This window comes from Bactrocera latifrons, unplaced genomic scaffold, assembly GCF_001853355.1.
Source record: "Bactrocera latifrons isolate USDA-ARS-PBARC rearing strain unplaced genomic scaffold, ASM185335v1 scaffold_65, whole genome shotgun sequence".
In the NCBI taxonomy this organism is placed as follows: Eukaryota; Metazoa; Arthropoda; class Insecta; order Diptera; family Tephritidae; genus Bactrocera; species Bactrocera latifrons.
The window spans coordinates 934,584-955,885 of NW_017537323.1; the positions used below are offsets into that span (position 1 = coordinate 934,584).

At 35.6% G+C, this 21,302-nt stretch overlaps 1 protein-coding gene across 1 annotated transcript in view; it reads left to right on the forward strand.

The window, feature by feature from the left end:
- The window catches only part of LOC108975465, a 270,318-nt gene that overhangs the window by 64,995 nt on the left and 184,021 nt on the right, over positions 1-21,302 (forward strand). The window contains exon 3 of the mRNA XM_018943963.1: positions 10,401-10,722. Coding sequence (XP_018799508.1) covers positions 10,665-10,722 — 58 coding nt within the window. The 5' untranslated portion in view covers positions 10,401-10,664. The remainder of the gene's footprint in view (positions 1-10,400; positions 10,723-21,302) is intronic.

The following is a 21,302-nucleotide window of genomic DNA, read 5'->3' on the forward strand; positions in this document are numbered from 1 at the left end:
ATACTGAGCATCTTTCTCTTTGACACCATGTCTGATATCCCACGTGATCTGTCAAATACTAATGCATGAAAATCCTAACCTCAAAAAAATCACCCGATATTAATAAGTGTGGGTATATTTACAAGTCTTTTTACGAATTAAACTAGAGTTCCATCGGAAATGTGCTAAGGCGATAAGTAAAAGTTGCTTTAGAACAGCTTGTCAGAATTTATTTAGGAACTAGGATGTCTTACAACCATATAACCAAAGTAGTAAAAAGTGTTTTAGCAACATACGGATCTCTAAATTTTCTTTCAAGACTGAAGACTAAAATAAGCTAATAGTACATTTATAGTTATTTATAAAATAAGCCATAGTACAACAACAAAACAAAAAATTGGCTCTCGTCTATAGTGTTTCATTACATAATGATAAATGTTTCATTAATTAGATGTACAGAAAAGCATGTCGTCTTACATTTTTTGAAATTCAATTTCAAATCATTGCTATCACACCTAGAAACCGAACTATGGTAATCTGTTAGCAACATAATAAGCTTAAATATGTGATTTAAAAACCTTGATGTCATCGACATATGGTAAAAAATGTTGGGATTCTATGATAGAAGAGATATCGTCAATAAATATGAAGAACAGTTTGACAACTTGAATAACTGAAGAGACAATAATTGAACTTGAAAGGGTATTCTCAAATAACACAATATTTGCACAATTTTTCAGGAAGCATAAGGGAGTTTTGTATGAATCGTAAAAAAAATATGATTTTGAATTATATAAATTAAGAAAGACGTCTTCTGCAGAGATAATTGGAGCTTTACATGAAAAGTCGGAAATTGAAATAACACATATACTGCAGCTAGGACATGGTCTGAACTGAATGATATAATTTTTTCTGGTACAAGTATACTAGAGAATATATTTCATTGAACTATATGAAGAAAATATGCACTTTGACCGACATATTGATTCATATAGTCCGATCGAATATCGAATATCATTATGTTGACTATAAGGAAACTTACCAAGCTTTAGTAAATTCATTACTCCTTTTGAAAGGCACTCTAATGCCATTATTGACTATAAAGCCTTAGACTTAAATATGAATTAAATTACTAATAACTAATATGGTTAAAAAGAATTCATTCTTATAAATAGATTTGCAGTCTATCGCCTAAACTTCAGCCATTTAATCGCGACAATGACTATTCTCAACAAATCATAAATATATTGGAGCCTTGCGGTATTTTCGCTAGTTGGCGCTGAGAGCGCTTAGTTCTAGTTTTGTTCATCGCATCGGGTCATGCTATACCTTTTTGGAAAGCTCATTTCACGCGCTAACACGTGTTTGATTGATTGTCGTTTCTTCTCAGTCGTTCGTGACTTATAGCGTCTCAAACATGGAGCAAAATAAAGAGAAAATACGGCATATTTTACAGTACTACTACGATAAAGGCAAAAATGCDTCTCAARCCGMCAATAAAATWTGTGCAGTTTATGGACCCGATACAGTTTCCATTTCCACCGCACAACGATGGTTTCAACGTTTTCGTTCTGGTGTAGAGGTGGTCGAAGATGCGTCACGCTCCGAAAGGCCTGTAGTCGAAAATTGCGACAAAATCGCTGAAATGGTCGAAAGAGACCGGCATAGTAGCAGCCGTAGCATGGGTCAAGAGCTGTGCATGAGTCATCAAACCGTTATAAAATAAAATTTAAAAAAAAATACCGCAAAACGTTTTTGACAACCTATTACTTTATCTTCGGAGCCTATGAATATATAAGAATATAACTATCAATATATTTCATTTAAAATAATAATAATTCTGTCATTTATCTCTACATTTAGTCTAATTTTAATTTCTATAATTTATTTATTCTTATAATTATACAACAAGGCTTTAAGTTAATTAAACAAGTTTATATGAATACCGTTTCGCACATCAGTAGTAAGCTACATACTTAGGTATATTCTATTCAACGTAATTAGGTTACACGCAGCGGAGATTTCAGTTTGGGGTACAAGAAAAAATCGTACATCTGGCAAATACTGTTATTTTTTTTAATTCGGCTATGGTGCAATATCATCATATAAAATCCATGAATTGTTCTTCCACCATTCCGACCGGTCACATAGAACTCCCTATTGATTGTCTGTACCTCATGAACAAATTCATATTTCACTAAACCACGAATATCAGAAAACACATTTTTAGCATTTTATTATTATTATTATTACATTTATTAGGGCAAATATACAGGCTATTAAACCTAATGATAAGGAGGAGTGCGAGCAGCCTTGGCCATCGACTCCGATATTATAACAAATCTATATTATATCACATTATGTATGTTACATTCCACTAGAAAATTATAAATACATGTAATATTTTCAAAAAATGGTGTTTTTAACAGTGCTTGATATTGCGCAGAAATAAAGTGTTTATGCCTAATACTCTCTAAACCTGGACAGGTGCGTAGGATGTGGTCCACGGATAGTGTATTGGAGCAGAAGGGGCAAAATGCCTTAGGATTTCCGGTGAGTAGGTGCTGATGTGTGATTTCTGTATGGCCGATTCTTAAACGTGTGAATACGGTTGCTTGCAGTCGAAATATATTGCTAGGGTAGTAAATTTTATTTCGAAGTGGGTTGAAGTTTTTATACGGTTGTTCGAAATTTCTCCAGTCCCCGCGTCTTCTTTCCTGTACATGCTTTTGTAACAGTTTTCTAAGATCATTTTCGTCATGTAACTCATGAAGAAGAGTCGGTGCTCACTCAAAGTACTTAGCGCCATTGTCTGCATGCTCGTTCCCAGCAATTCCGACATGGCCTGGTACCCACAGCAAATTTTAGCATTTTAAAGCGATATTGGCAAAGTGTTTTTTGGTTTCGGCTTCATTTTTGCCTCCATTCCGATTGTTGTGGACTTGTTTGCATGTCACACTCTTAAACCCACGTCTCATCGGCAGTTGGATCGGAATTCACCCGATCAAGCATGTCCAAAGAGACCTCTTTACGGTATTGTTTTTGAAGAAAATTCAGTTTATAGGTAAGAGTCTAGCAAGAACGCATTTCATACCCAAAATATCAATAAAAATCATTCGAACGAATTTGTGAGAGATGTCGAGCTCTCTTGTCATTGCTTTAATACTTGCCTGACGGTTTTTAAAAACCGTATGATTAATCTTTTTAATATTTTCATCAGTTAAAGAGGTCGAAGATTGTCCAGAACGAGGCATGTCTTCAACAATCTATAGACCGTCTTTGAAGCCTTCGTGCCACTCGTAGACTTGTGTTTTTGATAAAACTAAATCGCTGTAAGCCTTTCTCAATATTCGTAATGATTCCGCAAACGAAATTTGATTAGAAATACAAAATTTTAGACAAATTCTTTCTTCGATATTTTTATCCATTGTAAAAATTGCAATGCAATTGACCTGATTTTAACCATTTTCGACACAACAACCTAGTATTATACGGAAAAAAAGCTCTATAAATTTAATTAAGACAAGTCACATGATGATCGATACATACGGTATTTATGTGAGTGTGTCTTCATTTTGTGAACAACATTGCAGTAAAAAGCTTAGTGATTGAGAGTTTTCTTTTGTAACTAACGTGCAACAAAAATCAAAACGACATTTCAGCATGCTGTTGCAAGTGTAACAATTCAAAATCTGTGTATATTTCACTCAATGACTTAACACATGGCAGTTTATGCTGCAACAACCTGACTGTTGCAAGTATCCATGTAGGCTATTTATTGGTAGTGGAGGCACGTTGTGAAGCACGCATTAATCGCACTGCAGCCATGCGCTGCGCTATAGAACTTGCACTCTACAATATCGCACATATATGAGCGACCTATTGGCATGCCACATACAAATAAGAGCAACAATCAAACTTAGCAGCAAAATGGCGTCGCATATTATGCACGGAAATACACACAAACTCATATTTAGAGAGCATCGATACGTTTAGCATGCAGTTAGCTTGCGTGAGCTAATGCCACACGATGTTGCAAGGTGCTCTAATATTTCATAATGTGTCACGCAGTGACATTAGAGTACATGCCCGCATGCATTGCCTAACAAAAGCTGCTGTCAATGTGTGAGTTACATGTTTTTACGTGTGTGTGTGTGTGCTTGCTTGCAAGTATTTCTTATGTGGCAAATTGTAGTTAAATACAATGAGCTAGGGGCAAGCACATGCATGGTTGGCCTATAAATTTCTACACCCAACTATTTATGTACAAATTCGAACATGCAGCATAAACTTGCGCACCTACACACATACACACAAACACATATGTATATAGTTATTACAATCAACACTCTTTGTTACATACGGCTTCTGGCATATTTGGTTACATGCGGCACTAGCATGGCATTGCACCCACAATGAACTCCCTCAGATGTTCAGTTGTTGTTGTTGTTGCATTGTTTATTATTGTTATTCTAGTGGCCAGCGTGTCAATGCCCTAACTATACGCTATAGTGAAACGTGATATTGTCAGCAATTTGTTGCCTCCCATTTGGTGCTTTTTGAGTCCGCTTGGGCTGTCTCCATGCAACAACTTGCTTTGGTGTTTCCATTGCGTCATTTGTGTTCCCGTTGTTGCTATCGTTGCTTGTGCCACATGTGCTGCTAGTTGACATAATAAATTTTGCTTTGCTACTTTTGAGGCAGCGCGTGTAGCAAAGAGCAGGAAGGTATTGGGCGCCAAATATTATGTAGCATGGAGGTGCATTGAGCAACTTTTTTTCTGGCATTGATCTCTATTGGGTTCAGATTTTAGTAGATTCCCAAGTCTTCTGTAGCGTCATTACCATCATTTTAAGACAATTTAAATTGCAATCCAAGGCATCCATCGCAAATTTTGCTTACGTTGCTGAGTTTTCGTAGTTCACGTAGGTCACGAGTTTGGATTGACAATGGAACGGATAGATTGCTTAGATAGAACGAAGCGAATTTTGTGGCACGCGATTTATTTTAAGTAAATCCTTTTTCTTTTGTTTATATTTTAAGAAACTTAATTTGTGAGTCGAAAGTTAAACACTTAGAAGTCTCCAGTATCAGCTTATCCAACAACTATCCTGTAGTGAATATAATATAATCCTTATTAATTGTCACGGCAGCCTCTAAGGATTAGTAAACCTTTTGGAAGAGCCCACCGTCTTTGTACTAAATTTTATGCAGTTCAAGCAACTCAGCCGCACAATCCTATTCAGTCTTGATATCTTCGCTCCAGCGGGGAACTACAAATAATTATTCTTGAACTGACAATGGTCCTGTTAGATAAAGGACAAGTATACACGACAAGCTTTAGACTTAGCCAAAACTGCTCGTTTTCTTGAAAAATACGATGTAGGTTCTGCAGATCGGTGCTCTTTAAACACCGCTCTGTGTATCTATCTGTATGAACTTTCGAAATTAATGTCTTATTCTGATTCTTGCATTATTAATAATCAAGTCAATGTTACCACTGTCCATCGACTTTATTATTATAGGATGTTGCCACGGTGGAACATTTTCCATAATATAATTCAAGGCGATAATAGAGGCGAACCTATATTTTATCGTTTGCCACGTTGCTTGTAACATTTAAGACATTGAACACTTTATAAAGTATATATATGAGGGAACAGCGAGAAGATTTTAGTCGACTTAGCTATTTTCGTCTCTCCGTTTATTCGTCTGTCGTCTACATATACGCATACTAGTGCCCCAGTTTTTGATATATCTATCTAAAATTATTGTTGAGAGGACGGCCCCCCAGTGGATAACTCTTTTTTTTTGAGCTATTTGTGCGAAATTTGGCATGGACTATTACCAAGGCATGTGTAGTGCACGAAGCTTACCTCCAAACATGGCGCTTAACGTCATCTTGCACATATTGCCCGTAGACATCGCGGAAATGTGTATGGCTACGAAAATTGCTATTATACTTAGAGAGTCTGGGTATCAAAAACAAAAAAAAAAAAACAAAAAAAAAAAGAAAAAAAAAACACGTGTCTGCACACTCGCAAATCCTCATTTCGACTTTATACCTGCTCATTTAGATCATGGAATCGCCAAACCGAACTCTGGCGGAAGGAACAAGCTGTTGGAGGAGAGAAGCAATGTGTTTCTTTACGGATGTGCCAAAGCTTTGTGGGAAGATTGTGGAGGTTTTTACTGTCAAGAGTTCTTTATCAAATCCAGCTTCAGACTTCCTACCTATTGCAGTGTCTTTCAGGTGAAAGTTGCAGCAATTGAGGTAGTGATCTAGTAAACTTTTTGCTCTCAGTAAGGCTAGCTTCTGCCTAGTTGTGGGGCTTTAAGCGCAGTAAGGCTAGGAGGAGACAGTATCTGCAGAAAATGTATGGAAGGAGATGAGGTGGAAACAACTCAACACTACCTGTTTGACTGTCCCGCGTTTGGGAAGTCAAGCCTCAAACACTTGGGAGCGCATACCTTCAGACAACTGCCAGAGCAAGTATAAATCAAAATTTGTATTGACTACTAAGCGTTTTTGCTAATTTAGAGTTTGAGCACAGAATTTATTTTTTTCTATGGCTAAAGACTACATATAACGGTCTACGTGCGATCTGTGATCAGTCATCTAAACTAACTTAACCTCTTACAAAGGCAACGGTACAATATTTGAAAAAGTTTTTCAGATCGAATCACTGTAACATATAGCTGTCGTACAAAATGATCGCTCCAAAATTACTACCTCTATTTGCCGAGATATTTTCACGAAACTTGGCATTTTTTATTATCTAAAGTAATTGCAGTTTCCTCCAACTGATCGAATCAAATCAAGACAAAGATCTTTAAAACCCACTTATACTTTAAAATATATTCTTGCGAAGTGTATATGTTGTAGCTTCGGTGCATTTGGTTTTCAGAGGTCCAAAAATCATAAGGGGTCATTAAGACAATCTGGCCTGTTTTTTGACATGTTTTTTTTTTCTTAGAAATTTTTATTCTACAATAGAAGTTTTTTTTACATATTATGCGGTATATCGTGGAGTGTATAAACAAATTTTTTCGGAATTTTTTGATGACATCAGTCGAAGAAATGGCTGCGTGAATGAGATGCGTCTTTTGACTGGCGGACACCATTTCGCATGTTTGGATCATCTGGGACAAAAAAATATATGTAAATGGTTACCGTCTCTACTAGAATCATGAAAAAATATTGGTAAATAAAAAAATAATTAACGATATTTTTTTTTTAATTTTCCCTATGTTTTTTTACATAAATTTTGTCAATAAATTACAAAAATTGTGAATTAAAAAAAAATAATTAAGCAAATCGGTTGAGTAGTTCGACCGGAATCATGTCCGCCAGTTTAAAAAAATGTGGTTGGAGAAAAACCCGTTTAAAGTTTGAGGTGTGCACTCCGAAGCCTCCGAACATCGAGCGTTATTATTAATTTTGGGCCTTTTTCGAAACATTCCAATGATAAAGTGGGTTTTCTACATTGATTCTAAGGGTATAAGGGAACAGAAAAGCCAAAAAAAAAAAAAAAAGTATTACCCTACCGACGCCTTAAGTGGGCTAAGTTTTGTTCCGTGTATTTGAGAGATAGATCTCGGTTCATGATACCTGGAATAGCTTGCAGATTGATCGTACAAAAGTTATACTCCAGTGCCAAGGTGGTTTGGACTTTGACTTGACGGAAAGAAACAGAGAAAGTCATCGTTAGAAGATAAGATGGGACAAGTGGATTTCATAGTCGAGAAAGAGATAGTCACTTAAAAACTTACAGTTCTTCAAATATTCCAAAATCACCCAAGTGCTGCAGAGCACAATACGCCATACATTTTTATGAGTAAAGATTCGCTTATATTCAACTTTATTCCACTAGCACCGAGATGAGTTCAATTACATATATGCCTTCTGTAAGAGACATCTTTCAAGAGTAAAGATTCATTTATATTCAACTTTATTCCACTAGCACCGAGGTGAGTTTAATTGTATGCCTTCTGTAAGAGACATCATTCAACAAAAAGTTTTTCGTGTATAACCAAATTTATTACAGATGACGTTCTTTGACAAACACTTAAATTTTTCGGTTAATTCTATGTATAAGATGAATATCTTAACGTCGCAATTAAAGGACTATCGAAAATTATTACTAGTTTTAAAATACATTTGTATATATGTATATAATAAACACATATTTTTTGTATTCATAGAATTTACTCTAACTTCACTGGGCTGCTGTCATCACTACATAATTTATCACAAGTGATATATGCACAAGCGGGGAAAATTTATGGCACACGGTAGCGTTTATATATACAAGAGGGTACTCAAAAGTTGCGCACACACATACACATAAACAGAAATCAAAATACTAATGCACATGAGTGGTAAACACCATATAAATATGTATATGTATATACCAATGTGCGAGTGTGGGTGTAATTTCATAATAAGCACACATACCAAGGCGATTTCTTTGCACGTATAAGCCATAAATTTGCAGAGTGTCTGTAGAACCCGTTTGTGGTTGTATAGGTGCGCTCGCGTGTACATGCAGCATGCGTTCATATAAGTAAATCCACTTATTTATGCACTCAAATGCATTCGTGCTTTGATAGCAGCACAGTAAACGCTTTCAGCTAAGCACATACTCGCACTTACTTACCAATACAAACGCACACTTACTTCGCATACACATAATGCACATATGTATGTATATGTATTTCCTGCGGCGCTGTGTTTGTGCCATAAATTTCTCTGCATAATTTCTGATTTAGCAGATTTTCTGGATGGATTTTCTCGCAAGCTTTTGTCTCTATCGCCTTGCGCCAAATGAAAATGTGAAATCTCTTGACGTTTTGGTGTCGCTGCCAATGATTAGCCCGGGCGATTAATTAATTGGAGTGACGTTTTATGCGATTTAGGTCACTCTTATCCAGCAACGAAGCAGAGTTACGAGCACGACTTTTATGCTGTGAATACTTGGGATTGCTGTGGCTTTGTTACTTTGAAGTGTGGAAATATGCAAATGTGTGTGTGTGGTGTTGCTCCTAGATTGCACGCAGACTTAGAACACTCTAATATTGGCATGCTTTTCATTTTTAATGACACATTTCGTGGAAAAGCATTTAAGTTAGGAAAAGTTTAATTGAAAATCTAGCACAATGAAACGTTTGGGTGTGATGCAGCTTTATTATCTCAGAGAAAAAAAATTGTTAATATAAATTCCGAATTTTAAGCAAAATATTCTACGTCATATGTTTCAAATATATATCTAAATAAGTAAGGAAGGGATAAATTTGAGTATAACCGAACATTTCATACTCTTGCAACTTGCCGGCATCAAAATACAGGGAATACTTTAGGAGCATAAGATTTCTAATTATAAAAGTCTGGGTAAGTTTCAGGCGATGTTATGCATGTTAGGCACTAAAATGCATCGTTAGGATAAAACCACGCTCATTAGTTAGGTGTAGACGTCCTTGTTGACCGTTTTATATCACATCATATGTTAGTAATTGCACGATACTGACGTCGGGCAATTGATTCGAAGGCATTTGCTCAAACGTAAATGGCTATCTCTTCGACCTTTCACGCTTCCTCGCTGCACGGACCCTAACACTCTCCCACACCTGTCTCTTATACACATCTAGATGTGTATAAGAGACAGCATCATATGTTAGTAATTGCACGATACTGACGTCGGGCAATTGATTCGAAGGCATTTGCTCAAACGTAAATGGCTATCTCTTCGACCTTTCACGCTTCCTCGCTGCACGGACCCTAACACTCTCCCACACTAAATCTATAGCGTCCATATTCACAAACTAGATGAAAATATACAGACTTGACCTTAATATTGCATTCGATGGTGTTAAAAGTCCCGTGTGACATTTAATACCCTGTACTGCTTTCACAAAGAAACGTTACTGTCAACATACAAAGCAATTGGCCGGCCAGTTCTTATTACCACCGACTAATATGATCGCCTGGATTCCGTGAAACGCAGACGAGAAGCTACAAACATGTCAGAACACTGCACTACGATTAGATGGCTCTCGAAGTCTCCTATCATACATCTTTATAGTTAGGCCCGTATACTCCCAGTTAAGGAGCATAATAACTGTTCTCCCAGCAGTTTCTGTTGGGATGCTTTCACCACTAACTTCAGACATATACTGACCGATTTCACATTAATACCTTCAACGACTCCTTCTCAGTGTATTAAAGAGCGCGAGTTGCCCCGAGAATCGAAAGTGATCCTTGCTCAGCTTCATTCTTGATTCTGCAGCAGGCTAAACTTTTAACTGATAAACTAAAAGCAAGAATTTCGAAACATATAATTTATAATATTAAAAAATCTAAAACTTAAAGTATTGAACTAAAAAATTTATTATAAAACTTCATTTATTTGAATTCTTTGCAGCCCCTACCAACTTCAGAACCGAGCAGCTTCTTTACATTTTCGCCGCATACCACACAAGACAACCTTTTAACGGAAACTGTACAAAAAAGGTGCCAAAAAATAAATAAATAAAAATTGTTGCTGTTGAAGTAAATAACTTAAAAGTTAATATTTATAACAACTGCACTATTATAAGCGCAATTCGAAGTTTGGGGTAAACTTCTAAAGCTTCGAAGCAATCTAATAGGCTACAACAACAAATCGCAGTCTGTAAGTGATGAAGTCATGAGACCGACATTTGATCGACGCCTCTGGATATTACTGTACATTCTACTAATACAATGTGAGTACTAAAACATATTTTTCATGCTAATATTTTTATATTGAATAAAGCTACTGTAACGCAGTTGAGTAAAGGTTATTAGACAGAAGGTTATTAGACAAAAGTACAAAAAAATCTGCTGAAATTTAGTAATGAAGTTCTATTTGGAGACTTTTGTTTAGTTTACGCCAACCAAGTACACATTCCTTCAGCTTCAGAAAACTAAATGTAGAATTTGTCAACGTTTAACATCCAAGCACGAAAATTTTTTTAAGGGTTTCTAACCGTCACTTAAATAATAGAAAAATTAAAAATTTAAAGTATATTAAATTTTTAGCTCTCCACTTTGAAAACCGCTTCTTGGCGTCAAACAAAAGCAGCCATCTGTGGCACATTTACTTATCTGTTTTAAGCCAAAGCCGCTGAAAATAATACATTTACCCCAACGTCTAACAAACTTATCGGTGTATAAGTAAAGTCTATAAGAAACTCTGGGTGAAAAAGAAATGCACACATAAAATCACATATATATGAACAACAACAAAAGTATATATAAAACGGAGCACAGCTGTCGGAGAGCTACTCTCCGTGGTTTCGCATAGTCTACTACTCTACCGCTTTGCTTCTGTTAACTCATTCGCTGGAAAAAGTCAGCATACCATGCTCCTAAAATTCTCTTTTTTTTTTTTTGTTTTTTTTTTTATAATATTTACAACTGTTCTACCTCTATTTCCGGCTATGCTTATCATTCCCTACTTCTTTGCATATATTTTCACACTTCTTTTAAACCCATTTCCTCAAAATATCCTTCTCACCACGCCATATTTTTTTATCCCTCTGTCGTCGTTTGCCACTCGTTTGAGCTCGAATAAAAATGCACACGTTGTAGCATAATTTAGGGCGTCAGCTGACAGTCGCCACGATCTAAGCGTTTTCCAAGCAAAATACCAGCCTCCTTTACCATTTTTTATGGTTGCCTGCACTTTTTTCCAGTTAGTTTGCACTTGTATGGCGGGCAGCTTTAAATTTCACACCACAACTCCCGTTGCGTGCCAGCGCCTATATGTAGGCAACACACATTTCTTTCGTGCGGCATTTCTTTGTTTGCTGGCGTTTCTTTCCGGGCGCTCACTTTTTTGTCGTCTTTCTGATTTAATGCCTTTACGCGGCGCATTAGCGTATAAATATAAAAACAACAAGCCTGCTCGCACCACCAACACACACATAACTCCATAAGCACCGCTATGTGTGTATGCAGCGCTGTCTAAGCATTAAAACGTGCGTCTGCTGCCTTTCCGTGACGTGATAAACGTGCTTTTTTCTCCGCTTTTTCCTCCGCCTCTTTTTCAGCTCTTCGTCAGCTTCTAATTTTTTTCGGCAGCGCGGCTCATACACATACAGGCCTGCGAATTCCGGTACGCGTGTGGCTGTGTGCGGCTTGTCAGTGCTGACTTATTTATTGTCATATTACTGCTGCTGTTTGTTATCACTTTGGTGTCGCTTCAGCGTCGCTTTTTATGCGCGTTTTTGTTTATTAGCAATTTAGGAGTGTAAATTTTCAGCTGCGAAAATAAATTTGCGCCTAAAAATGTGTCAGCAAGGGCTTTGTGCTGAACACTTCGCTTTCAAAAGCTTACTGCTTTTTAAGCTACATCAAAAACGCTTGAAAAAAGTTTAAATTTCTCAATTTAAGTCACATAAAATTTGGCAAACAAAATTTAGTGCTAGAAAAATTTTCTTGTTCGCTTTTTCAAACTAGTTCGATGCTTAAATGTAATGTAAATGTCAGTGACAACACAAATTAAAGTAAAGTTTTTATCAGTATAAAATATATGCTTCCCGTCACCAATAATGCTGTGTTTAGATACTTTTATACCCTTTCAACATGCTGCTACAGAGTATAATAATTTAACGGTAGTTTGTATTCTAAAATTTGTCGAGGTTCGAGAGAGACGAGTTCAATTCCGAGTAAAATTTGTTTATCCGTCTATCCGTCTGTCCGTGCAAACGATAACCTGAAGAAAAATTAATTGTTCTAATGAAGTTTCGTACACGGGTTGCTTTGAGCCCGAAATAGGTTGGTATCTGCCGACTGCTATGCTCAGAAACACCGCTGAACAAAAAACTGAAATTACCATAATTAAATCCCAAAGTAAGATGCAAACTTGAAGTTTGCTAGAGAGAATTGCAGTAGTTCGTTGCATAGGTGGTTTCAAACTGTTTAAAATGTAGGATCTGCCCTCTAATAAGTCTAATGTGAATATCTGACACTCTGGAAACAGATGATAGTGATCTCCATATACAAAAGTTAGGTAACGGGTGTGGTACCACCTAACTGTGGGTTGAAATCCAAGACTTCAGGAACTACTTTACCAATTTGGTACATAATATTGTTACGACTTTCTTATATTATTTAATGAAAATGGCCGAAATCGTACTACAGCTTTGCCTTTTTTCCACCTAACGCAATTTTAAATTCCATTCCTTCATTTGAAAATAGACTAAATAAGCACCAAAATAGCTAGCGGTGCACAACTTTGAACATATATTGCTATTGCGATATGTCATCCAACCCTTAAGGGGTTAGGTGGGTTTCAGAGGTACAAAATAAAGGTATTTTTACGATTTTTTTTTTTTTTTTTATACAAGCAATCATATATTTGAAACATATAATATGTGACCTGGTCTACGAAAAAGGAGCTAACGTACGAAAACTAGTTTATGACTTTTTGGATTCTATCACGTGAAAAAGCATCTCATCTTCCATCCGAATCAACTAAGATTTTTTGACACCTAAGCCCCCTTTCCGTAGACCAGGTCACATATGTTATATCAAAGGTATATATTCGAACCATATCTCCTCAAATTTTGATACAAAAATGTTGAAAATTCCGCCGTTGAGAGCGCATTTCCCTGGGTGTCTCTCAAAAAAGTGCTCTCGCCGTAGACAACATAATTTATTATTGGTTCATATAGAATTAAAAAACTAAGCATATTCTATTAGTACATATCTAAATCACGTTTTTGAACGTAGGACATAAAAAAATATTAAAATTGTCCTTCTTTTCTCGGGCTTTGAACAAAAAGTCTCATTTTTGGTAAAATTTTCGGCATTTTTTGGTCAGAAAAATAAGTTGTAATGAAAGAAGAAAAAATCCTTCGTTCAGTAACTAGATAATATTATTTCAGAAACGTGTACACAATACGAACTAAATCGGTCGATATTTTTTCGAGAAATCGCGTTCACCGACTTTAAAAACACAGTTTCGAGAAAAACACGTTTAAAGACAGGGCACTTAGCGCAACTAGCCTTGAGAGCACAAGTTCTTAAGGCTGTATCTCCGAAATTATTACTCAGATCAGCTTAAAAATTTAGGACTATATTCCAGAGGTATTGTAGAACTTAATAAAGCAACCAAAAAAAAAAAATCGATTTTTGGGAGATTTCAAACCCACCTAACCCCTTAAAAATTATTGTTAATCGGACTATAACTATCTAAAGAAATAGCGGTCAATATGTAAGATCGAGTACTAAATTTCAGGCAGCATATTTGTGTGCACTTTCATAATAGCACACCCTGCTGTCAAAATCAGGATAATACTTCCCCTATCCACTCTATATCTAGTTTACAAATTTTCGAACTTGCGTTTGGCTTCACCGAATATATTGGTTAATATTGCTGTAATCTTAATTCAGGGATAACATCCTGCTCATAATAGTCCATGCGTGTTAGGCACAAATTTTAGGTGACGGATAAAATACGGTAAATACTCTATATACTGTAGAACCAGTACACTATACACTATATACTGCTAGAACCAGTAGATTCCTATACCGAAAACAATTTTCTAGTTTCCGATAAGCTTTATAACGTTTATATCAGTCAGTAAGTAAGTACAAAAGTAAGTGATGATCACTATTATATTAGATCTGGTATGGTTTAATGCCGAAAATTTGCCAAATTAGTTCAAAGCCGCAAGCTCCCGAACCCCACACATAACGATTTTCGTAACTCTGTACAATTTTATGACCAATGTATCGGTTAGGGTGTGAGTTATAGTCATACAATTTTGAGGAAAAATCTACTCGAGCGCACCATGGAAATGCTAAAATTACAAGCAATCATTCCACACTTTTCAATAGCACAAATAAAACTTTAAACTATTTTAGTCAAAATGATGTTTAACGATGCATTTAAGTGGTTCAGCTTTTGCTGATATACACAATATATAAAATTCAACTCCTTTTGGGTGGAATTTACATCAAAATTATGTGTTTTTTTTTACTTCATTGCCTATAATGGCTACTAGTTAATATAAAATAAACTAGCGAACAATTTGTTTTGCTTCTGGCATACGACAAACGAGTAAATGGTGATCTGCGTATAAATTGCTGGCTACTGCATATGTTGATGAGGTTTTGCGCTAAAGCCTTTCTTTCCATTTACTTTGAGCGACAAAAGCGGCGACTGAATCAATTCCAAGATCGCGTTCAATATCATAACTGCGAACATAGAAAGGCACATTGTCGGCGCATTCTAAAATTTTGTTTTGGGATCGCTGAATGTGTACGACAATGCTAGAGCTTGAGCAGGCTCAAAGTTGAATACCACCTGTAAACAAGAATTTTGTTCTATTTGGATAGAACAGAGTTTCTACTCAGTACTCAATAGATGTTTCTGAAATTTATGTATACAAACACGTTTGTTTATTATTTTATTTTTAATTTTTCTTTATTCCTTTTGACATGTGAACTCCATCTAAGTTTTGTGTCCATTAACCCGCTTAAATATATCGCAATGTTGTGATATGGTATTTGCACACCGTCTCTGTTTATCTAATATTGTTGTATGTGAAACCAATACGTACTGATTTAGTTTCATATAATTTTATTCGATATTTGAGTAACACCAGCTTTCATTTAAATCAGCGTACAAATGGTTTGTTCGAAAAAAACATTGCAAAAGTTATGATTTTAAGATATTGTAATACAATATTTTTTTGACAAAATCATCTTAATTTTATTTAGGAGCCCACCATGGCAAACTTTATCAGAGACTTTAGAAAGGAGGAGAAAACTCCCGGGCAATCTTTTTTTCTTCAAAGGCATTTTCAATGACTTGAGTTATTCCATGTACTTCTTCTATGGTGGAGTAATTTTTCCGAAAGCCAAACAAAACATCCAAATGAAATGGTATCACCTTCCCCTTTTTAATTATTTTCTTGAGATGCACAGCAAGCATTTTATCCATAAGCTTGGAAAGTATTGGCAGGAGAGCTATGGACCGATACAAAGTATGTCAAGTAAATAGATACGTATTGTAAATTAGTAGTAACAGTAGCGTTCATTATAGCAGTCATTTTTTTATTTTTTTTTTTTATAACATTTTGAGGAAGTTCTTTTAATATTTTGCTGCTCCCAGATCATTGTTTGGACTTAATTTTTTTTATTTCTGCATTTCGGTCGTCGTTTTGTCGTCAGTATGAGGAACCATTTCTGCTGGTTTCTATGGTTGAAAGACACCTTGCAGGTATTCCGAAAAACATTTACTTTCTTTATATCACTTTTGTCCCATGCTTTATCTGCTTTTTCGAGAAAAGTGTTTCCCACATTTCCAAAGTGGGTTATCATTCCTATGGTTGTCAGATAAGCTTTTCAGATAATAGTTGAGAGTATTGTGTAACGAAGATAAGAGTGCATAAGATATATAATATTTGTACCTGATTAAAATGCTAAATCTGTTTTTAATCCATTGATGATTTTGTTGGATAATTTTATCAACACCTAAACGCTATTTTCGCGTATCAAATCAACACATTGCAGGAGTAAAGAGTAACGGTTACACCTAGGGTTATATCTTTATTTTCTGGTAAAAATAATTTTTGTTTTTACGCTGGAAGCTCAAGCTTTATATAACAACGCTTAATATAAATGAAGGTGAACCTTTTCAATTTGATATAAGGTTTTATTCCAATATTGGATCTAACTAAAGACAACCTTATATACAATACTTATATAGGTTCCACAACCGGATTATTAAATATTTTACTTACACTGGTTTATCGCAAATTATCTGCTCCTTGAAGTTTCGAGTTATTATGCCCAAATAAAGGTAAACAAATTATATGATTAATTAAAACCAAATATAATCTTTGCAACAAAACTGTTGTTTCTGACTTTTCGCAACTGATTACTGAGTACAAGTACGTACTTAACGCATAAATAACGACGAATTCGGTTGGATTTTTTTGAGCTCATATTTTGGGGCATTTCGCACATGACCGGCATGCCATTTATGTCTTCCGCATGACATGACGATGAAATGATAGGAATACTCAAGCAGCACCTACGCAGCCCGCCACACACTCTTCCGTTCGCAGCAAAACTGTTGCCCATTTACTTTCCGCTTCCAGTTCTTCTTTTATTTGTGTCATTCGAAAATTGCACGAGCTTAAAGCGCCAGCCAAATGGGCGTGAGTCGGCTACGTGCCTTAAATACTGAAGGTGTCCATACTGGCGGCAGGCCACGCGCGCATTTCATTAGTTACCCAAGCACAATGGTCTAATGGTATTATGAGCTTTAAGCGCAAAGCATTCGTTTCTCGCTAACAGTTATCTGGCTAAGCGTTGTGAGTCGCTAATGCTTTCACTTTTCGTACTCTTGTTTTTAATTTTATTATTCCGATTACTATTTCGCTTCCTCTTTCCTCTACCCTGCTGTTGGTGTTGTTGCCGGTTTTCTACCATATCCTACGTGCCCCACCTTTGCTTGGTGTTTTGCGACAGCGCTCGATACAACACTTGCTTAGGTGAAGTGTAGGTAAAACGCCGAAAAGTATACCAAAGCCGACTTAAGCCCCATGCTGTTCTAGAGTTTAAGGCTGTGATTAAGTTGTATTGAGTAAGTTAGTGCAAAATATGGAATTCTGGTTGTGTGCGCTGAAGTGGGGAAGAAGTGTTTAGCGTTTTTACTTGCAGAAATTATCGGGAGACAAAGCAAAAATATATTTATCAAATATGCCTTATTTTTTTGTGATTTTCGTTATATATTTATGAAAATTTAACATAATTTTGGGCGCTGTACTTCAGTCTCAATTTTTAAAGTTTAGACCACCCGTGAAAAAGCAAAATTAGTCGTTATGCTAGATAATAACTTAATTTCTTGTTTTAACTTTACATTATTCCCACTCGAGATAAGCGAGCTTCAGCATGCCGTAAATACATTTTGCTTTCCGCTACTTTTCTCATTCGCTTCCACTAATTATCTCTTGCTTCATTGGCTGGTTGAAGCTCCACCTGCCGTTAGAATTTTTTTCCGTACATGCTGTACTTGACTTTTCTCTTGATTGTAGCTTCAACTCCCGCTTTATTCTTCGCACTGCCCACCACCACCTGCGTGGCCAGTTCACTTTATTAACGCAGTTTTTACTCTCGTAACATTAAACTTTGCTGCTTGTGTCGCTGTTTGCATTTGCTTGACTCTGGCATCACTTGAAGCCACCAAAAACGCCATTAAATTTTGTTGATATTATTGCTATCGTTGTTACTGCTTTGACTTTTCATGTCTCAGTTAGATTGGCGGTTGTTATGGCGATTGTCGTTTTCGTAAGAATTCTGTGCTTGCAGCTCTCTTGTCAGCTTCTTGTCTGAACGAAGTCCTTGACGATTTGACGCATTTACTTTTTTATTATTTTGACATGTGAATCCAAACCCTGATTTTTGTTTTCAATTTTGCTTATCATTCACTAAAATATTAGTTTGTTTTTTGCTATTACCAACAGGCATCTTCAAAAGTAGTTATAAATAGTTTTAATCAATGTCTTTTCGACAGCTAGGACTAGTTCTCCAAAGGTTCAGATTAGTTTTATTTTGGTCTAACCTTCCATCTTTATACTCGTAATGATAAAGAAATTTCAAATATTGCCATTATTCTCATAATCATAGCTCTGAAACTCCTAAAGCTTCAAGCACCCAATCATCTCAGTATTTGTCTTAAATAAAAAATGATTTCCGCAATATTTCAATACCTTTACCGTAGCTGAAATGTTAGCAATACCTATGGGAAATCCACACAGCAACAAAGAAAGAAGTGAAAAATGTCATTGAAACATAAAAAAGATTTCAGACAAAAAGAGGCTGCCTGTAGTTATGAAAAGACTTCAGAACATAACTGAAGAAAGAGGCCTTATACCAATTCTTCAATTTAGATTTAGATCTCAATACTACAGAATCGTTCAAGTTCATCGAATCACAAGCATAATAGAAGATGCGATAAAAAAACAAAATTGCACAGCTGTTTTTCTTGAGGTATCGCAGGCGTTCGATAAAGTATGGCACCGTGGCTTACTTTATATATTAAAACTTCTTTTCCACAGTATCTAACTAACTTAGTTGTATCTAACCTCAGCAACCGATACTTTAGAGTCATGCAGGGCTAATCATATACTACGTTAGAGCCAATAAAAACAGGTGTACCACTTTTATATATTTTGTTTATTAACGATATGCCTACGCCGTCACACTTCACAATCGCCACATTCGCCGATGATACCTGCGTTTTTACGACCGGAAAAAATGAAGCTGAGCCTTCAGAATGTAGTCTTTAATTAATCATATTGTAGAATGGATATGGTACATAACTTTAAACGAATTCAAATCTACCTAGGAGCATATATAAAGAATAGTATATAGGGTTTTTTTTATTTTTTACATTTTTACATTTAAATATGATTTTAGTAATATGAACTCCCTTGTTATTTATTACGGAAGATACGGGTAACGACCTAATTAAATTATGCATCAAAGACAAATTTAAATTTGCCCATTACTTTGGGTTCTTACTAACCGCCAATCGCCTGACTTGCTGAACTCTCTTTTCTCTTATTATAGGTAGACGGCCTAATTGAGGTATTCTTCCATATTTTTTGGCATCTTTTAGAAAATTCCCAATCGTATTTTAATTTCTTTTCTTTCTCGTTACAATTTTTAGTACGGCCAATCCATTTTCTGCGAATATCAGTATTTGGAGCAGATCCAACTATCCTTTATAGTGAGTTTGGTACAGAGCGGATTTTCTGATCTGGAGCAGTCATTAAACTTATTTATGCGAATACTAACCTTCTTTAATATAATAAACAAACAAACACGTAGCTGGTCAATCAATTTGAAACCGATTTGATTGCAAATAATGAACTGTCCCATATACTTAATTCGGTTTAGTTATGCCGCCAACACAACCAAAAAAAAAAATCTCGAAACAAAAGTAGAAAGAGTTACGGAAAAATAGAGAAGAGAGCAAAAACGTTCATTTTGGGATTACGTGTATTTTAACAGTCGAAAAAATGCCAATTTTCACCAACCTATTTTTCATGTAATAAATGAATTAATTTATTAACACTTTTGTGCAAGTCAAAGACCTGTATTTATATACTATTTTGTGATTTTTTTATAAAGAAATTTTGAAAATTCAACTGTTGGCAGCAGGTTTCCGGAAGCACCATCCAAAAAGGTTTTTAGYGGTGGTCATAACAATAGCTGTAAAATTCATCTAAAATCAAGGAATCACATTTTTTCAGTTAAAAATTAATATAGGTCGTGATTAGTCCTACAATGTGGTAAAAATGAATTTTCGTATACATTGTAAGCGAGTTTTTATGAGTTTAGGTAAAATTTTTAACCAAAAATGCCTTGGAAGAATTTGTTGTATTCAAAGAAGATCCTTCGATCTATCACATAGTCATCATATTTAGGAACTCTGAAAAATTCTAGAAAGATCGTTTAACTAGTTTCTGAGTTAGCATGGCCTATGCAATCAGTGATACAGGTAGCCGACTGGTCTAGCTTGACGGACCGCTCTCAGAAAGATTCCATCTCCCGCACTTTTATTGGGATAATCTTGAAACTTTGGAGAAATATACTGAACATTTTGTAATATTTAGAAATATAAGAAAAATTATTTCTGAAATTTTGAAACCAACATAATTCTAGGTAAATACACTAGACATATCATAGTATTAAAAAAAAAGTTAAAAAAGAGATTTTTTTAAAAAGAGAGTTTTGATTTTAGAATGCTTTTTGTAATAGTTCGGCTACGTGAATAGACTTAAAACCTTATATTAATTACTTTTACATATAAATGTATTGAATCACTTAGAAAATTATATAACAAGTTGTCATATTGCTGATAATATTGCTATCATATTTGCATCGGGAATATGTTTAGTATATTAAATTTCTTTATCTTGCTCTACTAAAGTCACTGCTTTAATCGGTTCAATACCAATATCGTAGAAAACTCGAGGTTGACATTCACTTTCATCTCAGTTAACGCTCGCGGGCGATTAATTTATATAGAAGAAATACACACACTCACACAGTGTCACACACATACATATATGGCCTGTAAAAATATTTTGAACACACACACACAAATTCCAGTGCATATGGCAAGCTTTGATAACTGACATATGGCCTTGCGGCTAATCAATAACATTCGGCTCGGACGAGATGATTGTGATAGTGAGACTGAAATGGAGAGGCCAAGCAGACGCCAGACGAAAGGAGGGAAGTTGAAGGAGTAAGCTAATAGATGCTGAGAGTA